The following is a 27,206-nucleotide window of genomic DNA, read 5'->3' on the forward strand; positions in this document are numbered from 1 at the left end:
GCCCACTTCCCCAGCCTGCCCTGACAGTCCTCCACCCACCGTGTGCCTTCCAGTGACCCAGTGCCTCCTGGAGAGCACGCTGCGGGGGGCGGCACTTGTGCCCCGGCGGGCACTGGCCGTCATGAGCTGCGAGGTGCTGCGAGTGCTGCAGCTGAGCGACACGGCCATCGTGCCCATCAGCTACCACGTACCCCGCAAGGTGAGGGGTCCTGCGGGAGGGGCTGGGAGGGCCTGGAGTGGGGGACCCTGAGCTCACCAGCCTGCCCCTGTCTGCCGCCAGACCATGGAGTTCCACGAAGACCTGTTCCCGGACACCGCAGGCTGTGTCCCCGCCTCCGACCCCAACACCTGGTGGGCGGGGAGCGACCAGCAGGTAAGGCCGGGGCCTGGCTGACAGCCCCTCCGGCCATGGCTGGCACTCAGTGGCCCGGTGTCCCCTCCCCGGGCCCTCACCTCTCCTGCCTCCACTGTGGACCTCTCCCCACAGGTGCAGAGGGTCAGCCTGCACCCCGCCCGCTGGGCCCACCCCAGCTTCACTTCCTGCCTGGCACCCCCTGCAGAGCCCACTCCTGCCACAGCCCGGCCTGCGGGGACACCTGTGGGTGACACGGACCCCAGCGTGAGTATCAGCAGGGGGCGTGGGTCTGGGCAGGCCACAGCGTGTGGCCTGCCCCACGGGTGTCAGAAACTCGAGAAGCAGAAGTGAAGAACCCCAGTGTTTTCAAAATCGTGCAAAATGCCTAGGAAGTGAGACTTTCACACACACAAAAAAAATCTAGATTTCTAGCCTCTCTTGAACAATCCTGACCAGTCCGGGCCCGCCTTCCCACAGTCAGGAGCCGGCAGCTGCCACCTGCTGCCCCGTGCGCTAAAGCTCGGCTCACCCATGTCACCTCCTGCCCCGTCAGTGACTGCATCCCCAACCCCACATCCCGCAGTGGGGATTCTCGCCCACCCCAGTGTCCCAGGGTGATGACCCCAGACCCTGGCGGACCACCCACCCACAGGGGGCTTCTGGCTGACCGGGTGCTTCTCCCCCAGGAGGGCTTTTCCTCCCCACTCAGCTCGCTGACCTCGCCCTCCACGCCCTCCAGCCTGGGGCCCTCACTCACTAGCACCAGCGGCATCGGCACCAGCCCCAGCCAGCGGTCCCTGCAGAGCCTGCTGGGTGAGCGTGAGCCCCTAGCACGGGCGCCCTGGGCCACCCCCCACCCCAGCCACCCTCCTCTGCACCCCAGTCCTGACTCCCCTCCTGTACCAGTCACTTCCTTGTGGGGTGAAGTGAATCTTGATGGCCTGCACTTTCTGAGATCTGGGCAGTTGTGTTGGCCGGACCGGCAGAAGCTGGGGTCCTTTGCCGAGGGGAGCAGGCAGTCCAGATTCAGGGCTGGCCCAGGTGCCCCTGCAGGACTTCGCAGGGTGGGCAGGCTGGGGACCGTCACCTCATGTGGCTCCGTGTCCCTGCTGCTCCCTGCACCCAGGCCCCAGTTCCAAGTTCCGGCACGCTCAGGGCACCGTCCTGCACCGAGACAACCACATCACCAACCTCAAGGGGCTCAACCTCACGACGCCCGGCGAGAGTGACGGCTTCTGTGCTAACCAGCTGCGTGTGGCTGTGCCCCTGCTCAGCAGCGGGGGGCAAGTGGCCGTGCTGGAGGTGAGGGCCAGCCCCACCACACAGTCCCCATGTTCCCCTGCAGGATGCTGAAGGCGTCGAGTGCCCATGCCAGCTCACCTTCTCTATGCTCAAACCGTGTGCCAGGCAAACCGCCCAGTGTCCCATGCTGGGGATGCCACTCTTATCCCCGTCTTACAGATGAGAGTGGTGAGGCACAGAGAAGCTTAGTGACCCATGGGGTCACATGACGTGTAAGTGTGGAGCTAGGAATCAAACCCAGGCCCCCTGAGCCCCGAGCCTGAGCTCTTCCCACTGCTCCAGCCACCCCCTCACTTCCTGGGGGCCTCATGGTTGGCACTTGGGGTCAGAGCACAAGGTGACTGAGCAGAGAGCTTGGGCATTACCCGGGGGGTCATCGGCTGCAGACGGTGAGGCCCAGGCGTACTGCTTGCCCTGCAGCCACTGGGACCGGGCTCTCTTGCCTGGTACTGATGGGCCTTGGGGTGGGGGCACCTCCCGCAGCTACGGAAGCCTGGCCGTCTGCCTGATACTGCACTGCCCACGCTGCAGAATGGGGTGGCTGTGACCGATCTGGCCTGGGACCCCTTTGACCCCTACCGCCTCGCCGTGGGTAAGGAGGCTGGGCTGGGCGCTGGGCTTGAGGAAGGGTCCCGGGGCCCCAGATGGGGTCAAGGAAAGCCTGGGGGCCTTGGGCCAGCAGTGACAAGCCTGCTCACCCTGCAGCCGGGGAGGACGCCAGGATCCGGCTGTGGCGGGTCCCCCCCGAGGGCCTGCAGGAGGTGCTCACTACGCCTGAGGCAGTACTCACAGGTGATGGGGGCCTGGGTGGGGGCTGGGGGATAGGCAGAGGCTCCTGGGGGACTCAGTGTCACCCCACGCCTCAATCCCAGGCCACACGGAGAAGATCTATTCTCTGCGCTTCCACCCACTGGCGGCCAACATACTAGCCTCCTCCTCCTACGACCTCACCATTCGGATTTGGGACCTCAAGGTCGGAGCCGAGCGGCTGAGGCTGCAGGGCCACCGGGATCAGGTACGATAGTTCTGGGGGGCAGGTGCCCAGCCATGGGGCAAGAGGCTGCTTCTCACGTTTCCACCTGCCCCCAGATCTTTGGCCTGGCCTGGAGCCCCAACGGGCAGCAGCTGGCCACTGTCTGCAAAGATGGGCGCTTGCGGATCTACGAGCCCCGGGGTAGCCCTGAGCCCCTGCAGGTGAGCAGGATGGGCTGGGGGCAGCCCTCAGACCCAGTGGGGGTTCCGGCTGGGTCTCATATGCTGTATCCTAACAGGAAGGCCCAGGGCCCGAGGGGGCCCGTGGAGCCCGCGTTGTGTGGGTGTGTGACGGTCACTATCTCTTGGTGTCAGGCTTTGACAGGTGAGGACTCTGGGATCACCATTCCCATCCCCAGACCTCAGCATCCACTGTGCCCCGTCCCCAAGATACACATACACCTGTTAGGTGTGCAGAAGCTGTCCCCACACTCACTTATTGGATGGATAGTTGAGTGGATGGGTGGATGGATGAATAGATGGATGGATGGTGAATGGATGGTTGTGAGGATGAATGGATGGTTGGGTGGATGGGTGGGTGGGTGGATGGATGGTTGGACAGATGGATGGTTGGGTGGATGGATGGATGGATAGATAGATGGGTGAATGGATGGTTGGGAGGATGAATGGATGGATGGTTGGATAGATGGGTGGTTGGGTGGATAGATAGATGGATGGTTGGATGGATAGGTAGGTCAGTGGATGGATGGTAGGGTGGATGGATGGTTGGATAGATGGATGGTTGGATGGATGGATGGGTAGGTGGATGAATGGTTGGGAGGATGAATGGATGGGTGGGTGGGTGGGTGGATGGATGGTTGAGTGGATGAATGGGTGGATGGACAGATGGATGGTTGGATGGATAGGTGGGTCAGTGGATGGATGGTGGGGTGGATGCATGGATAGATGGATGGGTGAATGGATGGTTGGGAGGATGAATAGATGGGTGGGTGGATGGATGGTTGGAGGATGAATAGATGGTTGGGTAGATGGATGGTTGGATAGATGGGTGGTTGGGTGGATAGATAGATGGATGGTTGGATGGATAGGTAGGTCAATGGATGGATGGATAGGTAGGTGGATGGATGGTTGGGAGGAGGAATGGATGGTTGGGAGGATGAATGGGTGGGTGGGTGGTTAGATGGGTGGTTGGATAGATGGATGGTTGGGTATCCACCCGAATAGATAGATGGATGGTTGGATGGATAGGTAGGTCAGTGGATGGATGGTTGGATGGATGGGTAGGTAGATGGATGGTTGGATGGATGGGTAGGTAGATGGATGGTTGGGAGGATGAATGGATGGTTGGGTGGGTGGATGGGTGGTTGAGTGTGTGGATGGGTGGGTGAGTGGGTGGATGGATGGTTGTATAGATGGATGGTTGGGTGGGTGGATGGATGGGTAGGTGGATGGATGGATGGGTGGATGGACAGATGGATGGGTGGATGGATAGGTGGGTCAGTGGATAGATGGTGGAGTGGCTGGATGGGTGAATGGATGGGTGGATGAGAGGGAGAGAGATGAGGAGGAATCAACTGGGGGCCCAGAGGGATGAGATCTGTCCCAAGTGCGAGGAGCCCATTCCTGGTGGGGACCAGATGAAGCACACAAAACAGAACAAGCCTCCTGGAGAGGTCCAGGGGAAGGGCATTTGGTGCTCTAAGGGGAGGATCGGGGTGGCGGGGCCTCCTAAGAGAGGTACCTCTGACCTGGGTCACAAAGGGACTGGTAACCACAGATCCGGAGGAGAGGGCAGTGGACTCTGGTGGAACGGCCCAAAGGGTGACAGCCTGGCTGGAGCAAGGACCCTAGAGCAGAATGTTGGGGAAAAAAGCCCAGACATGCTGGAGTCTTTGTCATGCCTGCCCCGGGCCCCTCCTGCTCTGAGGACCCACTTCTGTCCCCCTGCAGCCGAAGCGAGCGCCAGCTCCTCCTGTACTCAGCCAAGGCCCTGGCTGGTGGCCCCTCCGCAGTGCTGGGGCTGGACGTGGCTCCCTCGACCCTGCTGCCCAGCTATGACCCGGACACCAGCCTGGTGCTGCTCACGGGCAAGGTGGGCTGGGGAGCACAGGCGGGGGCTTTGGGCAGGTATCGGGGGGGAAGGCACCTGAAGCTAGCCGCTTCACTGCCGCCATCCCCCTAGGGCGATACCCGCGTATTCCTGTACGAGCTGCTCCCCGAGGCCCCCTTCTTCCTGGAATGCAACAGCTTCACATCGCCGGATCCCCACAAGGTGAGCCGGCGCGCCGACTCTGGGTCTGTCCCCAGGTAGGACCGCGGGCTCTCCGCCCTCTAGTGGCCACATGGGCAAACTGCATGGGCCCATGGGACCTGCGGGTCACCAGGCCCTGGCTGGCAGGGTGTGCCGGGCAGCCTCCAGACCTGGTTGTTAAACTCACCCATTACTGAAAATTAAACTACGTAAGGTTAAGTCTTATGAACCCACAAATAAGTTGCATTAAAGACCAAGGCAATAGATATTTAATTTATCACTTCACAGTTATTTTGTTTGACTTCACTGTTACTTGTGCTGTCGAGGTTACTTAATCTGTGGGCCCTTGTCCGCCAGAGATCTATCCCGAGCTGTTACAGCACTTCTCTTCCTGTATCTGCATTCCCCCAGTCACATTGTTGGTGTGAAGCTGGCCAGGCGGGCAATTTTTATACCATGGAACTAGGCAAATGCTACAAACCAGGGCATTTTTCCTCCCAAGAGCTAGTTTTTAAACATCACACCACCGTCCAGGGCTAGGCCTTGCTCCTGGAGGTCCTAAGTGAGAGGTCCTGGGGGTCCGGGTGCCAGCAAACTCTGGACTCCAGCATCAGCCGTGGTTCAGCTGGTAATCAATCTGCCTGCAGTGTGGGAGACCTGGGTTCAGTCCCTGGGTTGGGAAGATCCCCTGGAGACGGAAAGGCTACCTACTCCACTATTCTGGCCTGGAGAATTCGTGAACTGTACAGTCAGTCCATGAGGTCACAGAGTCGTTCACGACTGAGCGACTTTCACTTTCTCACACTCCCCTGCCACCCCAGGGATTCATCCTCCTGCCCAAGACAGAGTGTGACGTGCGGGAGGTGGAGTTTGCCCGATGCCTGCGACTTCGCCAGACCTCCCTGGAGCCTGTCGCCTTCCGGCTGCCCCGAGTCAGGGTGAGCTGGGGATGCAGCATGCCAACGCCCAGCCCCCCCACTCCCCGGCCCCTGTCAGGGGCTTTGGGGCCTGGCTGGTCTTGTTGCCAGACTGCCCCACCCACTACTCTGTGGGGCATCTGCGCCCCTTACTCTGCTGACATTCTGAGCCCCGTAGAAACCTCAGACTGGGGTCCTGGGTCTCGCCATGCCCGCCTGCCCAGTGGAGGCCTGTGTGCCCTGGGCCTTTGCTTGGTGCCTCAGAGCAGCCCCTTCCTCCATCGCTGCAGAAAGAATTCTTCCAGGATGACGTGTTCCCCGACACCACCATGAGCTGGGAACCAGCGCTCAGCGCTGAGGCCTGGCTGGGAGGTGCTAACGGGACACCCCAGCTTCTCAGCCTGCAGCCCCCCGGCATGACCCCAGGTAGGATGAGGGCCTGGGCGATGGGGGAGGGGAGGATGGAGGGGAGCAGGTGGGGGCTGAAGAAAGGGGCAGAAGGTCCAAGTCTGACCCTCCACCCCTGCTGGCACTCAGGAAGCTCTAGTGTTCCTAGGGACAGGTGGTTGTACTTTGGACTTGGTCTCTGAGCCCCTAGACGGTAGCGCCCAGGGTCTGTGTTTCTATCAGAAGCCCCCCGCCCCAAATGTGCGTGAGTACACTCACACAGCCTGGTGCCGAGGGCAGGCCACGTGAACCGAGGGTTGGGTAGCTGTGAGTGCCACCTTTGGACTCTCTGCCACGGAATCTCCTATGGGCTGGAACCCAGGGGTCGGACCAGGAAGCCTGGTCCCAAGGGGCCTCTCTCCTGCCTGATGCTTGTCCCTGGTCCCACCCCAGTGAGCCAGGCCCCCCGTGAAGCCCCTGCCCGGCGGGCCCCCTCCTCAGTCTACCTGGAGGAGAAGTCAGACCAGCAGAAGAAAGAAGAGGTAGGCGGGGAGAGGGCTGGCCGCAGCGGGGGAAGGGGTCCTGGCTGCACATGGCGCAGCCTTTCAGCTCTCTAGTCCAACCCCGACTGGGCCAGGAGCCAGTGTCACCCATCTGTCAGTTGGACAGCTTGATGGGGAGGTCTTCCAAAATTCCGAAACTGACCGTCATAAGGGGGTGGGGCTCAGGAAGCCAGGGAAGGGCAGGGAGAGGCCCTTCCCAGGCCTGGCCCGGCCCAACCCAACCAGACCCAAGTGCACTTGGGACCTCCGTATACAGAGACCGCCATTCACTTCCCGCCTCTTGTTCCGTCCACCCTGTCCCCAGCTTCTGAGCGCCATGGTGGCGAAACTAGGGAACCGGGAGGACCCGCTCCCACAGGACTCCTTCGAAGGCGTGGATGAGGACGAGTGGGTGAGTGGACTGGTTGGGGGGCCAGCATCCTGTCCTGTCCCTCCCCGACTCACGCCTGCAGCCTGCTCACCCATGCCTGCCTCCTGGGCCCTCCCGACTACCCCCCCCCCACCCCTGCTTCTTGGTTCATCTCCCCAGGACTAGCCTGCGCACCAGCCGCCTCTAGCCTCACCCTCCACTGCCACCTCCAGGAAAGCCTCACATCTCTCCCTCAAACTGGAAGCCACCTCCTGGCCCTGGCACACCTCATCCCAGAAGCCCCGGCTTCCTTTGAGTCTTGGGCATTTCCACGGCCTCTGGGCTCTGCTGCAGTCTCCATGGATTGTCCACATCTCTGCTCTTTCTGGAACTGGGCGCTTCTCCTCACTGCCTGCTAGCATGCGGAGCCAGGGGCATAGCGGTGGGGAGGGGTGAGGGCTCAGGAGCATGTCCCTGGGCAGGCTCTGGGCTCCCTGTCCCCTTTTCCTCTGACCTGGGCTGGTCCCAGCTTGGGCTGGCTTCGCTCAGCACCTTCAGTTATCACATGCCGTCCCATCTGGCCTGCTGCCCCAGTTCCGGTCAAGGGTCTAGGGGGCTGGCCCCTCCACCTGGCCATTTGGAGCAGCTCAAGCCTCAGGGGTCTGGGACCAGTCACCCTGCTTCCCAAACTTGAAGCCAGGAGAAATGGGTGTCACAGAGCTAATAGCCCAATTAAAGGGGGTGTGAGCCCCACAGGGACTGGCCTGCACGTGTCCTGGATGTTTTCAACAATTAAACTTTTCTAAGCTGGTCACCCTGGTGCCACTGTGGTCTCTTGGCTGGCTGGAAGGGGAAGGGGACAGCGGTAAGGGTGACGGTAGTCTGGCCCTGGGCTCCACCTGGTCCCAGGCCTCACTCTGCTCCTGCTGGGAGTTCATTCATTCTTCCGACACATGGGTACCTGGCCAGGTTCTCTCTGGATGGCAGCTCCGGTCATGAATGGGAGAGACAAGGCTTTTCAAGGCACTTGGCACAGTTTTAGTAGGCAGAGGGGAGCCAGACTATGCTCAAGTTCACAGATAGACAGTGTGTAGAGAACTGTGAAGTAGATAAACTTCATGAAAGGGAGCCCCTGGGATGCAGGGGGAGACCGTGGTCAGGGTCTGAGAAGTGACGAAGCTAAGAGAAAACTCCTGAGGGTCACAGAGCCTGGGAAAGAGCCCTGAGAAGAATGCTTCAGATGAAAGGAAGGGCGCTGAGGGAGGACTGCATTTGGAGACTCAAAGGAAAGGAAAGAAGGGCGGTGGTCCAGAACATGGTAGGAGGCAGCCGGACGCTCATTCATTCAACAGGAATGAAGGACTTCCCTGCTGGCCAGCGGTTAGGAATCCATCTGCCAATGCAGGGGACATGGGTTCGATCCCTGGTCTGACAAGATTCCATGTGCCGTGGAGCAAATAAGCCTGTGCATCACAACTGCTGAGCCCATGCTCCAGAGCCCATGCAGGAGAGTAGCTCCGCTCACCCAAACTAGAGAAAACCTGCGTGCAACAAGAAAGACTCAGTACAGTCGACAGTAAAAAAATTTTTAAAAAGCTACTCTTCCAGGTGCTGATGCCCAAGAGTAGAGAAAAGGAGAAAAGAGGTCTTGCCCACCAGGAATCCACATTCTAGTGGGAGGGAACAGATAAATGGTATAATTTGATAGAATGTGATAAGAGTTTCAGGAAGAAAAAAAATAGGGATCAAGAATGGAAGTTTAAACCAGACATGTGCATGCGTGTTGAGTCGCTTCAGTTGTGTCCAACTCTTTGCAACCCTATAGACTGTAGCCCACCAGACTCCTCTGTCCATGGGATTCTCCAGGTAAGAATATTAGAGCAGGTTACCATTTCCTTCTCCAGAGGATCTTCCCACCCAGGGATCAGAGCTCCCTTGCTTACATCTCCTGCATTGGCAGGTGGGTCCTTTACCACTAGCACCACCTGGGAAACCCATATAGTATGATTCCATTTCTGTGAAACACCCAGAAGAGACCTTCATTGAGGAGACAGTGAGTGGTCACTAGGGACTAGGGGAGGGGGAAACAGCTAGTGACTGCTCATGAGTATGGAGTTTTAAGCAGGGAATGAAAATGTTCTGGAACTAGTGGAGATGGTTGCACAACTCTGTGAGTATACTAAAAAGCACTGAATTGTGAATTTTGAAGGGGCGAATTGTATGTGGTATGAATTATCTCCCAATAAAGCTGGTAGTAGTAGAAGAGCAAAGAGGAACTTTCACTCCACGGTTTACACTGCCAAGGCCATGGGTTCAGTCCCTGGTGGGGAACTAAGGTCCCCTAGGCTGTGTGGTGCGACTGAAAATTTTTGAAAAAGCAAAAGAATGGAGTACAAGTTGCAGCCCTGGTAGGGGGTCAAGGTGGCCTCGCTGAGAAGGTGACATTGGAACAAAGACTTGGAGGAATGAGAAGAGCCCTCCTTCCTAGACAGAAGAAACCTGAAACGAAACAGATTTTTCCTTTTTTTAACTACTAGTTTTATGTATATATATATAATTTATTAATCTTATTTATTTGGCTGTGTCGGGTCTTGGTTGCAGCAGGTGGGATCTTTCTTGTCATGAGGGCTCAGCAGTTGTTGCCTGGGCCTAGTTGCCCCTGTGGCATGTGGGATCTTAGGTCCTGGACTGGTGTGCTGCAAAGTGGTGTCTGCTGCAAAGTGGATTCTTAACCATTGGACCACCAGGGATGTCCCTGAAGCCTTTTTTGAAGTTTTCCTGTCTTCTTAAATATTGGTGAAAATTTAGCATCTTACTCCTTATCACGTTTGTGAAATGTATGTTTATTCTATGTCTTTTAAGTCCCAAATACTTCGGCAAAATGAAGGGAAAAAGTATCTCTCCCCACCCCCGATAGAACAGGCCTTATTCTTTGTTCCTAGCACCCCAGGGTAGTCACGGGGGCTACGGTGTCCAGTGTCCTAAGCCTCGGGAGGTTTCCTGGGAACCTGAGGCAGAGGCAGGCCCCACCCACAGCCCCGCCCACAGACCTTAGGTCTCCGCCCACGCCCCTGCGCCTCTGTGGAGCAGCGCGCATGCCCTGCGCATGCGCTCTTCGCAGTCTCCCTTGACCTTTGACCCGCCGGCCGCCCTTGAGCCGGGGCGGCGGGGCGAGGAAGTCGGACCCTCGGACTTCTGAACCTGAGTGGTCGCCATGGTGAGACCGGAGGAGCGGGGAAGAAGCCGTTTCGAGTCCGGGGGCGGGGGCCGGGCCGAGGAGCTCCGGCCGGGCTGCAGGCGCCGCTCGCCCCGCTGTATGCCCGGCGGGAAGCCGGGACTAGGCGGGGGTCGCCGCCGGGCGCCCTTCTGCGGGCGCTGGCGACCTTGGGGCCCAGGGAGAGCCGTCTGGCTGGAGGGCGAGGCGGGCCGGGGAATACCGAGCAGATGCGGTCGCCGCGTGCACCAGCCTTGTGTAGGGGGTCCTTGCTCGATTCCCGAGCTAGTTGATGGTGTCGCCCCATTATTGTTCACATTTGAAAGCTAGTTAATCGGGCTGCGGGACTCTTCACGAGCAAGTGGCAGAAGTGGGACTTGACCCTGCGACACCGATAATTGAGCGTATCTGCGGTATCATCCTGAGCCAGCCCACAGATCTGGGCCACCCTGGCAGAGTCAGGTCACCTGGGGACCTTTAACAGTGCAGAGTCCTGAGGTCTATCCCCTGATAGAGGATTGTTCCCCAAGTTATTGAGGCAGTGGGTTTGAGGAACCACTTCTTAACTGATCGTGATAAGGTGAGAGCTTTCAAGTGGCAGGCCCGGAGCCCTGGGGCTTATGTAGGTTCTCATTTAATTCTTAAGCAGGTGCCCTGCCCTCATTGTCTCCATCTTAGAGGTAAACAACCTGGAGCTCCGAGAATCTGACTTCTCCGGGGTCTCTCGTCCTGGTTTTAACTGATGGTACACACATAGTGGTTGTTCTTGCCTTGTAATAGTCACTCCCATTTTCTGAGGACCACTCCCCACTACCCCCCCAAACTGGGTCCCTCACAGATGTTCCTGCATGTGACTCAGTCAGCCTTGAGGGACCGAGTAAAAGGTGGCCCCCAAGGGGTTTGTACCTTAAAGGAGAAAGGCAACGAATCCATTAAATAGGACAATATATTGATGGGAAAAGAAAGACAGTGCAGAATGGGTTGGTAGAAATGGGGGGAGCCTGGGAAGGTTTCACTCCAGGAAATGGGGGTGATGTGAGCTTTGTCTTTATTTTTGGTGGTGGCACGTGGGATCTCAGTTCCCTGACCAGGGGTTGAACCTGTAACCCCCTGCATTGGAAGCATGGTGTCTTAACCACTGGACAGCCAACTGTGTCCAAGCCAAATCTTGAAGGATGTTGAGGTTTGACAATATTGGCGTAGGAAGGAGGGTATTCAGTGGGTTAGTAGGTTTGGCGTTTGTTGGGGGTGGGGTAATGAAAACGCTATGTGCAGCTCAGTGAAGATCCTGTTTGAGAAGAGTGACCCGAGATGTGTGAATTCAGAGCTACAGAGACCTTGGAGTAAAGAAGTAGGGGAACTGACCCTGGAGTCAGGGAGTAAAGGGTCTGTCTGTAGTGCGTGCGGTGGAGAGTGGTGAGGGAAGATAAAACCAGAACCGTTCTTTGTAACCAGACGGAGCTGGGGGGTGGGCTGTATTGGCTGCAGCGGCAACAGAAATGGGGAATTGTGTGTGTGTGTGTGTGGGTGTGTGTGTGTGTGTGTGTGTGTGTCTGTTGTGGGAAGGCCAGAGCCCTCCTTCAGCAGAGGGAGTGGAAGGCATTGGGAAGCCCTGTCAAGTGTCGCATTCATTCAGATATGTACTGGGCACCCACTGGAGCCCGCCACAGCCCATACCCCTGGATGTGCCTTGGCAGATGTGACAGTCCTGGTCCTGACCTCTTCCTGCGTGGTTGTGATGTGCGCAGCTGTTTGCAGGCGCCCTGGGCAAAGACAGCCTCCTTTCTATCCTGGTGTGTCCTTGATAAGAGGCTGGGTCCATGCTGGCTCGGCTTACCAGCCCAAGGAACTGTGCCGTGAAGGGAGCTTTGCATGTCAGTCTGTCCGGGTCCAGGTTCGCTTCTTGATGCACTTGACATGGGACAAAGCACATTCCCGAGTGCTCCCCAGCCCCCCACGCCACCTGCGGTCCTTTGCCAGCTGCAGGGCTCTGGTCCCACATTGGGCTGTGTTGTTCCCCGGACAGGGCAGTGCAGACGTGTGGTGATGCAGGCTCTCAAGTGTGGCAGCAGGAGGGGAGGTCCGAGGCCTGGCGGGAATTCCTGGCCAAGGGAATCCTCGGAACCACTGGCAGGCCTGTCAGCCTCTCTGTCCCTCCGGCAGGACTAGCTGTCCATCTCAGAGCCTCCTGCCCCACGTGGGAGAGGCTTCAGGCAAGCCGGGGTTGGGGGAAGCCAGGTGAGACTCTCCCACCGGAAGCGCATCCTCCTGGGCCTTTTCACCTCAGCACCTGCAGCCTTGCCCCTCCTCTGACCCCTGGCGAGTCTTCACAGAGCTTTGCCTTCTGGTGTGAAATATGGGGCTTGTGAAATCCAAACTGACTTCTTCTTTGGCCTGGAACCACACCCACCTCGCCCATCAGGGGGGCCCAGCAAGGCCAGTTCCGGAGTCCGGGTTCCACTGGGATCTGACAAGCCTGTCTTCGGCCTCTGAGTTGGGTCCTGCCCTTCTGTTGTTCGGTCGCCCTCCCTGCCGACCCTACGTGAGTTGGGCAGCCTGGGGACACCACAGCTGAGAGCACGGGCTGTGGGTTTTCTGCCTATCTTCCTCCTGGGTGCCAGTGGTGTGTCCTCAGGTTGGTCACTAAACTTCTCTGTGTTTCCCTGTCTCGAGCTGTCAGGATCAGATGGCACAATAGATAGAATGTGTCCATCACAGTGCTCGACACCCTGGCTAAGTTCTTGTTGGACACCAACACTTGGAGGTGCCACGTGATCCGTGGTGACCCTCAGTGAGCACTCGCCGGTATCCTTCATGCGCACCTGTGTACCATTTCACACGCATGCGCTGTCTGTTACCCCTAGTCATAGTAAGGTCTGTGTTTTGCGTCTCAGCCACATTACTCGTCTTGCCTCACAAGTCCCCCAGGCTCTTGGCTGCTCCCAGGCGTCCCCTACACTCTCCTAGTCTGGGCTTCCCCTGGTCCCTCTGCCTGAAAAAGCCCCCGTGTTACCATCATGATCCTACTTGCCCGGGAGGAGTGCCCTCACCCCCCAGAGTCCCCACATCCTTCCTGAGGGTTCCCCTCCCTCCGTTGACCGTGCCCACCTCTGGTCCTGCTTGATGCCCCACTCGCCTCCGTGGGGCACTGGACCACGTGGTCTGAGTGGAAGCCTCCCACTCTGCATGGCAGTGGGGATTCCCGCAGGGCTGGGTCCTGTGTGTCTAATGCCCTGGCACTGACTCTCAGGCGGGGTTTGAGTGAAGCAGTGAGCCAGTGGAGGAACAGGGGCCGAGGGTGGAGGGCGTTTTGCTCTCTTGTTGTGTCGAATGGAATGGACTTGAATAATGTGAGGAGAATCAGAATGGCCCTGCATCTCACCACCAACAGATGAAGGCTGGACCCACCAAGCTCAGATGCAGAACTGGCGGTGAGTCCGGGACCGACCCCGAGTTCTGGCTCCCAGGCCACGTTGCCTTGGCTCCTGTCCGCTTTGTCCGAAGGCTGAGAGAGAGTCCCATCTCCCTCTGGAGGACTCTTTCGGGTACCTGCCCCCCAAAACTCAAGACTGCTCTCCTGTGAGCCTCCAGTGCCTCCCAGAGCAGAAGCTTGTATCAGGTGCCGGGAGGAAGTGGCCTGTGGCTGCCATGCTGGGGTCCCTTGCCTCAGCCTTCCAGCAGCCTTGCCGCTCGGCCAGCACCTCCAGGACTCATCTCCGGGGCCCTGAGAATGCAGCCACTAACAGGTGCCTTCTTTGCCCACAGGCCAAATACCTGGCCCAGATCATTGTGATGGGCGCTCAGGTGGTGGGCAGGGCCTTTGCCCGGGCCCTGCGGCAGGAGTTTGCAGGTAAGCTTGGCTTCCTGTCTCCCTGGGCTGGGAAATCCTGCTTGGGTGAGATTTTCCCTGCAGTTGTGGGCCTCTCCCTCACGCTGGGCCACCTGTGAATGCAGGGACCCCTTGTGGGCTGGGTTCTGGCAGCTTGGGTGGCCTGGGACACTTCCTGTAGGGGGCAGTGCTTGATCTTGGGACATTCCCAGAGAAGGGAGACCTGATTGACGCGAGCATCCGGCCAGGAGTGGGCACACTGGCCTGCCTGCCTGCCTGTTTTTGCAAATAAAGTTTTATTGGAACAGCCAGCCAGAGTCCAGTAATTGCAACACAGACTAATTGACCTGCAGAATCTAAAATATATTCTCTGACCCTTTAAGGAAAAGTGTACTGGCTCCTAAATCAAGAGGTCACCCAAGGCGGCCTGCTTCAGTGGCCTCGGTGACCACAGGGCAGCCGGGTCTCATCTGGGCTGCCACCCCTGCCCGCAGCCTCACTCTGCTACCCTAGCAGCCTAAGCTCCCCGACTTGTCGCATGCCCGGGGTGAGAGGGTGGGGAAGACGAGGGACAGGGTCATCTCCTGGTCTGGGCTGGAGACCTGATGCCAGGTTTGACCAGCCCCTGCCCCGTTCTCTGGTGGGGAAAATCTGTCTTCACTTGCCTACCCACCCCTGACCCCCCAAAATCCACTCCTGGAGGAGATGCCCCCCGGCCCTGCCCGTCTCCTCCCGCACCCCCTGGTGGGGATGAGCTGCTCCCTGGGAAAGCCCAAGGTCGGGCGCTCAACCGCATATTCATACAGCCAGCCGAGCAGCGGCAGACGCCCGGGGACGTGCCGGACACCAGTCTGCAGCCGCCTCCAACCTCTCGGGCCTCAGCCTCCAGGAGGCACAGCAGATTCTCAATGTCTCCAAGCTGAGCCCCGAGGAGATCCAGAAGGTAAGGCACCCCCGGCCGGCTTGGAGATAAGCCGACCACAAGTGGGGAGAAGGTGGCAGGCTGCCAGCTGATGGGGGGAGGGAAGGAGGCAGGAGTAGGGCCCCTGAGCGCGGCCGGCTGGGACTCGAGGAGGCCACCATCGTTTGTTGCTGTGCAGGCCGCAGAGGCGGAGGCACAGGCCTTGTCTCATGGGCGCCTGTCTGCTTCTCCACCCCTTAGCGGCTCCCAGCATTGGAACCCGCTGAGGGGCAAGCCCTTTCGCTTTCCTTCTTTGTCATCTCCTAGCTTCCCCCGCTTCTGTAACCAGGGACTCACCGTCTCCCCTCCTCTGCAGAACTACGAACACCTATTCAAGGTGAACGATAAATCCGTGGGTGGCTCCTTCTACCTGCAGTCAAAGGTGAGCATGGGGGGAGGGCAGGCTGGGGCGTCCCTCACTTCTGGGCGGTTCAGAGCTTGGCAGGAGAAGGGTGCCCAGGGCTCAGGGGGCCCCCTGAACTGCCAGTCCCTCAGGGTTGCCAGTGGGGCTGTGTTGACCTGGGCCCTGTGTCACCCTGGATGGTGGCCACCCAGCAGCCATGGCCTTGAAGAGCCAGGACTGCTAGCTGGCGGGGTGCTGGAACCAGCTCCCTGACCTGCCCACAGCCCTCCAGGAAGCCAGAGCAGAACCTGGGGAGGGAGAGGGTGCCCAGCCTAACTGTTTGTGACCCCCTCCCTAGGTGGTCCGAGCGAAGGAGCGTCTTGAGGAGGAACTCAGAATCCAGGCCCAGGAGGACAGGGAGAGACAGCAGCCACCTAAAACGTGACCGCTTGGTTCCTCCCACCCACCCGCCCGCCTCTAATTTATAGCTCAGTAATAAATGTCTTTTCCGCATTTCTTGAGTATGCATGTCCAGATTCCAGAGGCAGGCCGCTCTTCCTGCCAGCTGTGGGGCTGTGCAGGGAAGAGAGGCGGTGGTGTTCGCCCGCCCATGGTCTGGCCTCTGACACTTGGCGGGGCCAGGGCAGGCAACCAGTGGTCACGCCGTCATGCATCAGACGGATGGGCCACTCCCACGCCGCCCTCAGGTTGGCCCTGCTTGCCCCACTGTGGACGGGGCCCCAGCTCTGCCACAGGCCTCCCTTTCCTGAGCTGGGTTGGGCGGTAGCCCCTCAGTAATCTGGGGAGTCAGCTCCAGGATACAGCCGAGGAAGAGGAGCCTTTGCCAGCCTGATGGCCCCGAGGAGGCCAGGGAGCCCGGTACCTCCCAGAGCCAAGATGCTAGTGGCGGGTGTGGCTGAACCCACGACATATGTTGCAGAACCTTCCATCTCAGCACTGCCTGTCCCATCCAGCTCCCAGCAGCAGACAGAGAGCTTGTGGCACCCACAGGGTTGGAAGGAAAGCCCGGAACAGGGCCTTGGCCTGGGTGGGGGACCCCAGAGCCAGGCATGGGCGGCCGGAGGTGGTCTCCCGTGTGAGGCCCAGCTCCTGGCACATCTAAGACAAAGCATGTTTGTAACTCACTTTTATTTCATTTCTTTATAAACTTCCTCTCACATGGAGGAATATATTGTTATAGTCATTAGCTTATCTCTCTTTTCTTTTTTTAAACTCTATGCTAACAGCAATGGAGCCAAGAGGAGGAAAAACAAGCTACGATAGAAAGGCACTTAGAACCTGTTAGAATACTGATATCCTGGAATGTGCAACAGACCGACAACAACGACACGTACACCGGCCTCCTCGGGCCTGGTCTATCACCGAGTCACATGCTGAGCTAATGTCGCCTTCCTATGCCCTGTTCCTCTGCTCCTGGGGCTTGAGTCCAACCCCTCGCCCCAAAGGGGACTTAAGGCCTGGGGCCCTTGTTGGGGTGAGGGGCCTGGGTCCGGGGTGGGGCGCCAGGGAAGGAGACCAGCTCCCTCCTGCTCTGCTTGTGGCCCCTTCAAGGGGCAGAGCCAGCGCTGCAGGCCTGTCAGCGGGCCAGGTCAGGGTGACCCCTCTGGGATAGAAGGGCGGTCCAGGAAAGGGCGGGTGAGCAGAGAAGCAGCAGGGAGACCTCAGAGCTGCAGGGGCCCAAGGGTCCCCCTGCGGCCCCACAGCTTCCCCCATCCTGCAGCTGGGACGTGGAGAGTGCAGCCTAGGGCAGGGCCAAGGCCAGGACCCCCTAGACTGAAGCTGGGCCCAGGGTGGGGCACGAGACAAGCTGCTGCCCAGTCAGGGCCTGGTGGGGAGAGCCTGGCCCCTGGGCTGGGGAGCAGCGTGGGCTGCAGGGGCACATGGAGCCCCCGTGCCCTGGGCTCCCCTGGCCCCTGGAGGGCAGGGGCTTAGTTCAGAGAAGCCAAAGGAAGCAGGCCACAGGGCCAGCTCTCCCCTCTGGCTTCCCCTGCCCCCACAGCCTCCGTGGCTGCCTCGCTGCCCCTCATCCCTTGTTGAGCCCAGGTCCTTCATCTGTCCGTAGCCACTGGGACGCTCCCATGCCCAGCACTGGCCTGGAGCCCCCTCCTCTGCACCGGCTCTGCCTTGATGCCCCCAGAACAGAAGCCGTGTCTTGGCCTGGGGTTGTCCCTAGCCAGCCTCCCCCATCCCCGGGTGCAGGGTCCCAGGCCAGGCCCAGCCCCGCCTGTTCCCTGAGCTGGGCACCTCTCCCGACTCAGGGCTCCCTGAAAGCAGAGGGATGCAGGGGCAGACGAGCGGCCAGCCAGCCCAGAGCAGGGACCCTCGCCTCGGGCAGCGTGTTGGCCACTGCAGACTGCAGGCAGTGGGGGCAGCTGGTCAAGCGGGCCTCCCTCCCTCAGCCGGGAGGCGCCTTGTCATGGGAGGAGGTGGCTTCTTGCTGTGGCTTAGCCGCGGCCTGCGTCTGTCTTGCTCTCCCTCTGGAGGGTGGACCAGAGGGAGAGGGGTCAGGAGCCTCCAGAGCAGGGGCCCGGTGAGTAAGCAGGATGGGGTGGGACCTTGATCCCAGGGGGCTCCTCCCAGCTCACCACTGAAGGGGGTGGGAGGGAGTCTGGTGCCAGCGGGGAGGGCCGAAGCCAACCCCCAGCTCCACCCCCACTGCTGGGTCAAGGCTGACAAGTGGGCAAGGGAGAGAGGGTGACCTGCCCAGCTGGCCATGGGATGAGGGAGACAACCAGAGTGGGTGGGGGGCGGGCAGGCGTGGGCCGGAGGTGAGCCAGGCCTCAGCTCTCAGTGGCACGGCTCTCCACTGGCCGGCAGACTTGTTTCCCCTCCTCAGGAGCCCGGGTGCCCACCATGCCCTTCTAGCACCATCCTTGCTGCCCAGGGTCGCCCCCAGGGCAGGAGGACATTATTGCTATTTCGCAGAAGAGTTTCTGTTCGTCGTCAGGGGCAGGCAGGCAGGCAGGGCTGGGAGCTGCCGACTGGGCTGCAGGTGGTCAGCGTCCACCGAGTGGGTTCAGTTCACCACGGCTGGTTTGAGCAGCACGGAGCCTGGCGGGATGACCACCCAGCCGGGGGCCAGCGCCTCTGGGCTGCTGGCGGCCGAGTTGACGCCCGTGGACAGGTCCAGCACAGTACCTGGCAGCAAGGGCAGGCCGTCGGGGCTCGGCCGGGAGCGGCTGCCCTCAGTCCTCTCGAGGGGGGTCTTGCGGCCCTCCGAGCTCAGGGCCCTGGCCGGCACAGCCCCACGCCCCTTCTCCCCCTCAGCCTTGCCGCCAGCGGAGCCAGCGAGGAGGGAGACCACGGGCAGGCCCAGTCCGCCGGCCCCAAAGGGCGAGGGCAGCAGCGGGTTCTTGGCCAGGTTGAGGGGCAGGACGGAGCCGGGCAGCCCAGGGCCCATGCCCCCCGCACCCCCAGCGCCCCCGCCGTTGCCACAGGCCAGGGCGCTGAGGTCCAGGGGGCCAGGGGCCAGAGGCAGGGGCAGGCCGGGCAAGCCAGGGCCGCCGAAGAGGGCGGCGGGGTTGGGGATGATGATCTGCGCCCCGCTGACGTAGGGGCTGCCGTCGGGGGTGGGCAGTGGGGGCTTGGTGGGTGGGCGGAGCTGCAGGAGCTCGTGCTGCTCATGGGACACAAAGTGGCCATGGGCCTTGATGTGCTTCCGCAGCGAGCTGGGGTCCGTGTAGCGCTTGTGACAGCCGGGCATCTTGCAGTAGTAGGGCTTGTCCACGTAGTGGGTGCGCGTGTGCTTGAAGCGGTCACTGGAGTTGGAGTAGCGCTTGTTGCAGCCCTCATAGGGGCACACATATGGCTTCTCGCCTGCGGGGCGGGGCGGGGCCTGAATGAGGGTCTTCCGCTGGCCCAGGCCAGCCCCGCCCACCCACTCACCCAGACAGAGACCTCCCCGAGACCACAGGCTGTTTGATTCGGGGCAGCCGTGTCCCCAGCACCTACGCAAGCTCTGACTCCAGTGGCCTGGCTGTATGTACCCTCGGCCTTGGGCCTATGCTTCAGGCTGTGATGACAGTGACCCCTTTCACAAGTAATGACACACAGACACTGCTGGTGCCTGGCTCACAGTGAGCACACAGGGGTGCCCTTGACCCTGACTTGGCAGTGGCTCCAGGCTTACACCAGTGCTTCCCTGGTGGCTCAGACAAAAAAGAATCTGCCTGCAATGCAGGAGACCAGGGGTTCAATCCCTGGGTCAGGAAGATCCCCCAGAGAAGGGCATGGCAACCCACTCCAGTATTCTTGTCTGGAAAAATCCCATGGACAGAGGAGCCTGGGGGTCCCAGAGTTGGCCACGACTGAGTGACTAACACTTTCACTTCACTTTCACCAGTGGCTCCAGATTTACTAAAAGGCTGTCTCCGCCGACCAGAGCTGGCCAGAACCCCACAAGGCTGTGAGCTTTTGAAAGTACCTCGAGTATAAAATATACACCAGAGGGACTCCCCTGGTGGTCCAGTGGTTAAGAACCAACCTTGCTATGCAGGGGACGTGGTTTCGATCCCTGGTCAGGGAACTAAGATTCCTACATGTCTCAGAGCAACTAAGCCTGTGTGCCACGACTAGAGTCTGTGCGCCTGCAACGAACGATCTCTCACGATGCAACCAAGACCCGAGGCAAACAAATAAATAACATACACTCTGGAGTCTGCAGACTTTGTGGGAAAAGAATTTCAGTGTCCCATTGATGTTTTAATATTAAAATGATTGCATTTTGAATATACTGAGCTCAAGAAAATGTATCATTGTATTAATAACTCATCTCATCGTGTATTTCTTTGTTCTTTTTTTTTTTCCGGTGAGGGTGATTAGGAAACTTAAGATTAGGCGTGTGGCTCTGCCGGCCAGTGCTGGCCCTACTGTGCGTGCCAGGGTCCGTGAGGGGCGAGTGGACACGCCACAGTCAGAGGGGGAACGAGTCGACAACCACACGGACACAGTGCCGAGCACGACGCAGGAAGACGCGTCTGTGCCCCAAGAGCGGGTGGGGCGGGTCTCCCCCTAACAGGACAGGACACCCCCCAGCATGTGGTGCTTGGGAAGGGACGGCCACACAGTGGGGTGTGTGCCCGTCCCCTGGCTGCCGGGGGCCCTCACCTGTGTGTGACCGGTTGTGGATCTTCAGGTTCTCCAGGCGGGAGAAGCTCTTGCTGCAGGTGGGGCAGCGGTGCGGCTTCTCGTTGGTGTGGGTGCGAATGTGGATAAGCATCTTGTACCTGCTCCGGGGGGGAGGCGGGGGGGGGAAGGGGGGTGGGGAGCACGGCTCAGCCGCTGGACACTTGGGCCCCCCTTCCTGCCCCCTCACCCCCCCCTCACCTGGCGTTGAAGCCACGGCCGTGGCGGGCGCAGCCCTCCCAGTGGCAGCAGTAGCCCGCGTCCTTCTCGGGCTTCACGTGGTAGTCGTTGACGTGGTCTACCAGGTCTTGAAGGAGCTCGAAGGGCTGGTTACACTGCGAGGCCAGGAACGTGCTGAGCCCGCGAGGGGGCCGCCCGCCCCGGACCCTGCCCCGCCCAGCTCCCCGCTCACCTTGGCCCAGCGACACACCAGCTGCTTGGGCAGGGGCAGCTCTGGCGAGAGGCACTTGTCCTTTGGGGGGGTGAGGAAGGAGGAAGCAGGCAGATGCAGGGCCCCCCCAGAGCCCAGCGGCAGGAAGAACTGGAAGGAGCTGGGGACACTGTCCAGGTAGCGCAGAGGCTGGAGGTCCTGGGGGAGGCGGGAGGCAGAGCGGGTCAGCAGCTGCCCCGTGGGCCCGCTGGCCCAGACCCCTGCCCGCCTGGCCCATCTCCCTCTCTCCAGGGGCTGAGCAGTGCCCCACACAGGACATGTCCCAGCCCCAACTACTGGTACCTGTGCACAGGACCTCTGTGGAAAGAGTCTGTGCAGATGTAAGTTTAGAGGTCAGGCTGGCTGGGGACCCTAAACCCAGCGACCAGTGTCTCCAACAAGAGAAGAGGGAGATTTGGAGACACACACAGAGGACAGGCCATGACAGAGGCAGAGAGACTGGAGTGACGCAGCCACAAGGCAAGGGGCGCCTGGAGCTGCCAGAAGCCAGCAGCAGCCAGGGAAGAGCCCTCAGAGCCTTGGGAGGGCACACAGCCCCATCAGCACGGTGATTCTGGACTTCAGCTTCCAGAATACTTCTGCCACTTTAAACCACACAGTTTGTGGTCCTTTGTAACAGCGGGCCCAGGAGGTAAGTGCACCGTTTCAAGAACGCACATCTCCCCCTTACCGGGCCGGTGGGCGCTGTGGGCAGGTCCCCGTTGCCCTGGCGCTCGGGGGACAACGAGCTGCTGCCGTTGGGGGAGTCCAGCCCAGACGGCGGCGACAAGCTGAGGTCTACCAGGGGGGCTGCCGAAAAGCGTCCCTCCACCTTCTCGGGAAACTTGGGGTTCAGCAGGAAGCCTAGGACAAAGGCAAGATTTGGGGGTACTGGAGCCAGGAGTCCTGGCGGGCCAGGACTTCCCGCCCATGACTCCTCCACTGTGACTCGGAGCAGACCCCAGCCATGGCACCCCCATCCCCGGCCACCCCGGAACCCAGGAATCGGAGCCTCCACAGCCGACAGGTGTAACAATTGCCAAGGTGGGAGCCTGGCCATCGGTTAAGACAGGAAGTACTCATTCTTCAGATGGGGGTGGGCTGGCACACAGGGTAAGTAACTGAACAGGAACTTGAATCCAGGGCGCCTGGCTCCCATCACAATGTCAGGTAAGGACTTTACTCACTTTCCCCCCAGTCCTTTTCTGCCTCAGTGCCCCCTTCTGTAACATGAAAGGTTTGGGCTGGGTGGCCCAGCTCAGATATGGTAGATCCGGTTTTCAGGGTCCACATTCAGAAATGGAGTGGAAGACCTGAGCTTCAAGTAACCCCCGCACCCAGAGAAGCACCCGCTGGGCTTGATCCCCCGTCTGCCTGGTTGGCCGACCACACCACCTCCGAGCCCAGACACAGGGCCACAAGGCCTTCTGTTACTACCTGTGCATTCCCTGCTGCCCCTTAAAGCTCCCCCAAATCCACCCAGAGGCCTGTCTGTACTAGCTCTGCTGAGCCAGCTTTGGGAGCTGGGCTGGTCAGTCCCCTCCTCCCAGGGACAGTGATGAACATGCAGAGATGAACTGCTGGGAGGGTGGGTAGACAGTGTCAGGATGGGGGGCACCCTAAGTGAGGCTGTGAGGGGCTGCGGCTGCATCCAGGTGAGCCCATCAGGGGACGTTTTTCCTATCGCCAGGGCTCTGAGATCACTGCTCTGCCCCGGGCATGCAGTACCTGATGGCGGGGAGCCCGGGGAGCCAGGTGTGGGGCTGTCGTCCACCAGACCGAGTTCCCTGTGCAGGGCTCGGTGCCGGGCTGCGCTCAGCGTCCTCTCCCGCTTCTCTCTCGCTGCTCGGAGCTTGGTGATGCTCAGCTTCAGGTCGAGCGGCTCGTCCAAGGAGTGCATGGTGGTGGGGGCTGGGGGGTGGAAGCGGCGGTGGCAGGCAGCGAGGGGTTCTGGAGCTGGTATTCAGGCAGGAACCTGAGAGCGAGCAAGAGATGTGCTGTGACACTGGGACTCCAGACTCATCCTCAGGCTGCACTCACTAAAGCCCAAAGGAGCGGAGAGGCAGTGTGCGCGGGGCAGCGTGAAGGCTGTCTCCCGGGCACAGAGACCCTCTCAGTGGCCCAGGACAGCAGGTATATCAGAGACAGACAACCACCGACCTGGATCTAATGCATTCATCTCCCGTGAGGCTTTCTGGGAAGCAAAGCTCACAGGGTCCAAGCCTGCCATGAACCGAGCTTTAGTGATGGCCTCAAGCTGCAGAGCTAGGCAGTTGCACAGCCTTCAGATTCAAGGCCAGATCTTCTCCCTGGAACTGGCTGGGCAAGTCCCAAAGGTCATTTCTGACTGGGTGGGAGGTGATGCCTGGGACACATGCCTGATTTGAGCCAGAAGACCCAGAACCAGGCCAGAAGGGCAATGAGTGTCCTCCCAGATAGCCCTCAAAGGGCCTAGCTACTGACCACTGGGCCAACCACTCTAGGCAGCTCCCTAGCAAACTCCAAGAGAATGAGGCCCAGAGCCTGTCCCAGGCAAGCCTTGCAAAGCACAGCCTGGTCCCTAGGGTTGGGCGGACAGACAGGTGGCCTTGCGTTCCAGGGCGGAGGGCCCCACCGGCTGGGGAGCCAGAGGCTCTGGGCTACCACCAGGGGGCAGCTGGGGACTATGGCCCAGCCATGGCCAGGATAGGGAAAAGTGATCAGTTGTCTAGTGGTTAGTAAAACACATACATACATAATTTTTTTAATAGTGATGATACTCTTATTTTGATTGGTACATTTTCACCACTTTCTTAGAATTTCTCAACGGCATAACATTCTTCACATGTAAAAAAAACCCAAGAGCAAGGTCAACTCTTCATTCCAAATTCCAACATCATTTTTCATGGCAGCAAACTTCGCATGCTGGGAAATGCTGTTTCCTTGTGTTTGTTCATTGAGATGATTGCATCCTGACAATCTATCTGCCAAAGAAGATAATCCCTGCCATTCACCAACTCCAGCTCTTCACAATTTTATACAGAACATTCCCAAGACCACCACATGGTAAAAGACTTTGTATATTTCACTAGTACGTGTGCTTGCTGAGCTGCCTGGAGCTTTCCACGGAGCAGGATGGGGACCCATGTTCCCAGTCATCTTCTCCAGGACAAGCCCTGAGGCAACGCTAAACCAGCCTTGCCCCAGCTCCAAGCCTCCTCTCATCCATCTCCCAGACAAGACCCTGTGTACACACAGGTCACAAAGTCCTCACTTAGGGCCCTCTGCTTCTGAGGACACATCCCAAGACCCCAGCACATGGCAAAACAAAGCTGGAGTCTGAGCCTGGGGAGGGAGCTGCATTATCACAGTATTGGTAGTTGCACTTGGCCTTGGGACCGAAATCTGTGACTTGACTTGTTCCTCCATCAGGTGGGAGCTGGCAGATCTCTCTGGATGAACCCGCATGCAGGGCATGCATAGGTCAGGAGTTCTCAGTGACACCGGGGGCTGGGACCACACTGCCACCTTGTCCCCTTAGGAGCTCCAGTCCTAGGCAGGCAGGTGGGTGGGTGACAGTGATCAATGGACCTGGGCCCCTCCACTCTTCCTCTGTCTGGGCAGGGAGCTGCCCTCTGCCTGACCCACCCCCCAGTGATGTCTGTCTGTCTGTGTGTCTGCTTGTCCCTCCACCTGTTTATTTTTAGACACAGGCCCAGTCCAACCTCCCTGAAGCTCCTCTGTGCTGGGAGCCTGGAAAGGGAGGAAGGAAGTAAATATTTATGCTGATTAAGAATTCAGGAGCCAGGAAGGGCTGGTGGCCTGGTCCCTCAGCTGGCCTAGGGCCACAGGCCTCCCCACAGCCTGTCCCCCGCCCCCCACACGATCTCTTGGAGGAGACCACTAGGGCAGGATGGTTTGGGAACTGGGAATTCAGACTGACACTGACTCTCAACGGCAACACTGCTCAAGTAACGTCCTTTGGCACCTGCCTACTGCACCCCACCCCACCCCAGGTCCCTGCCAGAGGGGAACCAGGGAGACACCATGGGTCACCGCATTTCGGAGACTTGCAGGAGACACTGCCTCAGCTCAGAAAGGAGGACCCCAAAAGGAGTTAGTCTCCCAGGGTGAGGCTGGGACTCCAGCACCAACTGAATCAGCAGACCCAGTCCCCAGAGACCCCACCCTAAGCCCCCTACTTCCTGCTACTGGTCCTGCCCTGGGAACAGGGGTTCATTCTGATGGAGCCAGAGCAAAGCCAGGAGACCAAAACTGGTCACTCCTAGAAAAGGAAGAAGGATCAGCCCCCAGAACCCACAGCTCCCAGCACTCCCCTACCCCAGGCTGTCCCCATCCATCCAGGGGTAAGACGCCTGTGACCCTCCTTCCTGCTTTGACCGTGATCAACCTGGAAGTGTCCCCTTTCACCCCCCACAGGCAGGGGGGTGGCCAGTTCTGGGCTCGGGCTCTGCTCTTTGTTCCCGGGTTGGATGAAGGGGGGCAGGCGAGAGCTAGTGTCACCTCTCTTGGGCCTCAGAGGCCCTGAGCGGGACGTACCCGCGCCAGAACCCCGGGACTGGCGCGGTAATCACCCCCCTGGAGGCCGGCTAGCCAGCCATCACCGGATTGATTTTCGGGGGTGGGCGGGTGGACATGCGGTGTTTGTTTTCCGGATAAGGGCAGGGACCCGCCTCGCCGAGAGCAGAGGCAAGTTTCTTAGGCAGCGCGGAGCCCAGAGAGGGCCGGTGCCCAGCGGGTGCCACACGGAGCCTGGCTGCAAAAGCCCCAGCCCAGTTTCCCGCTAGTCGCGAGGTGACCCCACGAGCGCCCTGCTACCGCGGGGTTGTGCGATTCCCTGATCGCTGGAGGGGGCGGTTAGGGAGGCGGCGCCGAGGTGGCCGCGCGGCCGGGCGCCGCTGCTCCAGCTGCGAAAGGAACTAATTAGGGCGGAGGGAGCGGGAGGAAGCGGCGCGGGGCGGGAGCGCGCGGGGACCACCGGGGCGGCGGGGGCGGGGCGGGGTCACCCCGAGGGTGGGCCGCGCTGGCCCTCGGGGGGCCGGCCCCCGCCCCGCCGCGCCCGCCGGCCTGGCGCAGACAATGGCCGCTATTGTGCGCCCGCCTGCCGCGCGCAGACGGCCCCCAGCTGCAGCTCCCGCAGCGGCCGGCCGGCCCTACCTGGCGGCGCGGCCGGCCCCCGGCCGAGGGGCGGGACGAGCGCGCGGCGGGGCCAGCCCCCGGGGAAACTGAGACCCGCAGGAGGCCCCGCCTCGGCCAGGTCCCGCGGCGAGGGGCGGAGCGCGGACCCTAAAGAGGGTGGGGGGGGCGGTGTCTTTATCTACCGCGTTCCCACCATGTGCCGGGAGCCATCTGTGTGCCCCGAACCCTCTAAAGCCGCTTCTGCTGAGCACAGATGAGGAAACTGAGGCTCAAGGTCACCAGGCTAATTGGAGAAAGCCCCTCGTCACTGCTTGGGAGGGGCCCGCTGGCTGCCCCGCAGCCGGGAGAAGTGCGGGTGTGGATGGAGGCGTTGAGCTCGGCACACCCCACTGAGAGGCACTCGGGGTCTCTTTGCCAAAAGGAGCATAGGACCCGCTGTAAGATGGCCCCCACCGTCCCGCCCACCCCACAGCTGCGAGGAGCCAGGTGAGTGGAAGCCAAGATAGCAGCGTCGTCAGGCAACAAGAGGCACACCCCTTATTCCCAGGTGATGGGGGTGTAGGGTGTGGGGGCATAGTCCTGACTCTGCCCTTTGGTCAGCCATGACCTGTCCAACCTAGGACTTGGGGACAAGGGCCCAGGAGGCAGTTCTCAAAAGTCCACGTGGCTTTCTTGCTATGGAATGAAAGCAGAAGCAAGTCCCTGGCTTCCCCTGTGCCCATCAGTTCCCACCTGCTCAGAGGATGCCCCTTGCGTCTGGTACAGGGACCAAAACCATCAGTACATGGGTCCTATGGGGGGAAGCTGAGGGCCAGGAAGGGACACCACTCGCCCACATTGCACAAGTGGGTGGCAAGCCTGGGACTGGAAGCCGAGGACAAATATCACCACCATCCCCCAGCTGTTGATAGTCGGGCAATGTACCAGCACCTGTTTAAGTCAGGTGCTGTTTCATCCCCATTTTACAGATGCAAAAACTGAAGCTCAGGGAAATGAACTGTCCCGGGTCACACAGCTTGTCTCTAGCA

General features: G+C 60.0%; 2 protein-coding genes across 3 annotated transcripts in view; one reads left to right on the forward strand and one right to left on the reverse strand.

Moving 5' to 3' along the window:
* LOC138075278 (coronin-7) overlaps positions 1 to 15,932 on the forward strand; it is a 61,325-nt gene extending 45,393 nt beyond the window's left edge. Inside the window, exons 12-31 of one of the 2 annotated variants that reach the window (XM_068966948.1) lie at positions 54 to 199; positions 281 to 373; positions 488 to 619; positions 1,042 to 1,168; positions 1,482 to 1,657; positions 2,141 to 2,249; positions 2,363 to 2,449; positions 2,530 to 2,672; positions 2,747 to 2,851; positions 2,929 to 3,014; positions 4,601 to 4,742; positions 4,833 to 4,922; positions 5,723 to 5,839; positions 6,109 to 6,244; positions 6,659 to 6,747; positions 7,073 to 7,159; positions 14,097 to 14,181; positions 14,967 to 15,103; positions 15,438 to 15,503; positions 15,823 to 15,932. In XM_068966948.1, coding sequence (XP_068823049.1) covers positions 54 to 199; positions 281 to 373; positions 488 to 619; positions 1,042 to 1,168; positions 1,482 to 1,657; positions 2,141 to 2,249; positions 2,363 to 2,449; positions 2,530 to 2,672; positions 2,747 to 2,851; positions 2,929 to 3,014; positions 4,601 to 4,742; positions 4,833 to 4,922; positions 5,723 to 5,839; positions 6,109 to 6,244; positions 6,659 to 6,747; positions 7,073 to 7,159; positions 14,097 to 14,181; positions 14,967 to 15,103; positions 15,438 to 15,503; positions 15,823 to 15,909 — 2,240 coding nt within the window. In that variant the 3' untranslated portion in view covers positions 15,910 to 15,932. Of the gene's footprint in view, positions 1 to 53; positions 200 to 280; positions 374 to 487; positions 620 to 1,041; positions 1,169 to 1,481; positions 1,658 to 2,140; positions 2,250 to 2,362; positions 2,450 to 2,529; positions 2,673 to 2,746; positions 2,852 to 2,928; positions 3,015 to 4,600; positions 4,743 to 4,832; positions 4,923 to 5,722; positions 5,840 to 6,108; positions 6,245 to 6,658; positions 6,748 to 7,072; positions 7,160 to 7,297; positions 7,913 to 14,096; positions 14,182 to 14,966; positions 15,104 to 15,437; positions 15,504 to 15,822 lie in introns of those variants that run through there. The other variant, XM_068966949.1, reaches the window with a different exon arrangement.
* A 2,280-nt stretch (positions 15,933 to 18,212) lies between these two features.
* GLIS2 (GLIS family zinc finger 2) lies at positions 18,213 to 22,939 on the reverse strand. The gene is made up of 6 exons (XM_068968575.1): positions 22,768 to 22,939; positions 21,731 to 21,903; positions 21,022 to 21,198; positions 20,811 to 20,944; positions 20,592 to 20,710; positions 18,213 to 19,301 (listed from the first exon to the last, which is right to left on the reverse strand). The coding sequence occupies exons 1-6, from the start codon at positions 22,937 to 22,939 to the stop codon at positions 18,502 to 18,504; spliced, it is 1,575 nt and encodes a 524-aa protein (XP_068824676.1). The 3' UTR covers positions 18,213 to 18,501.
* Between the last annotated feature and the right edge of the window lie 4,267 nt (positions 22,940 to 27,206).

This window comes from Capricornis sumatraensis, chromosome 3 (genome assembly GCF_032405125.1).
Source record: "Capricornis sumatraensis isolate serow.1 chromosome 3, serow.2, whole genome shotgun sequence".
In the NCBI taxonomy this organism is placed as follows: Eukaryota; Metazoa; Chordata; class Mammalia; order Artiodactyla; family Bovidae; genus Capricornis; species Capricornis sumatraensis.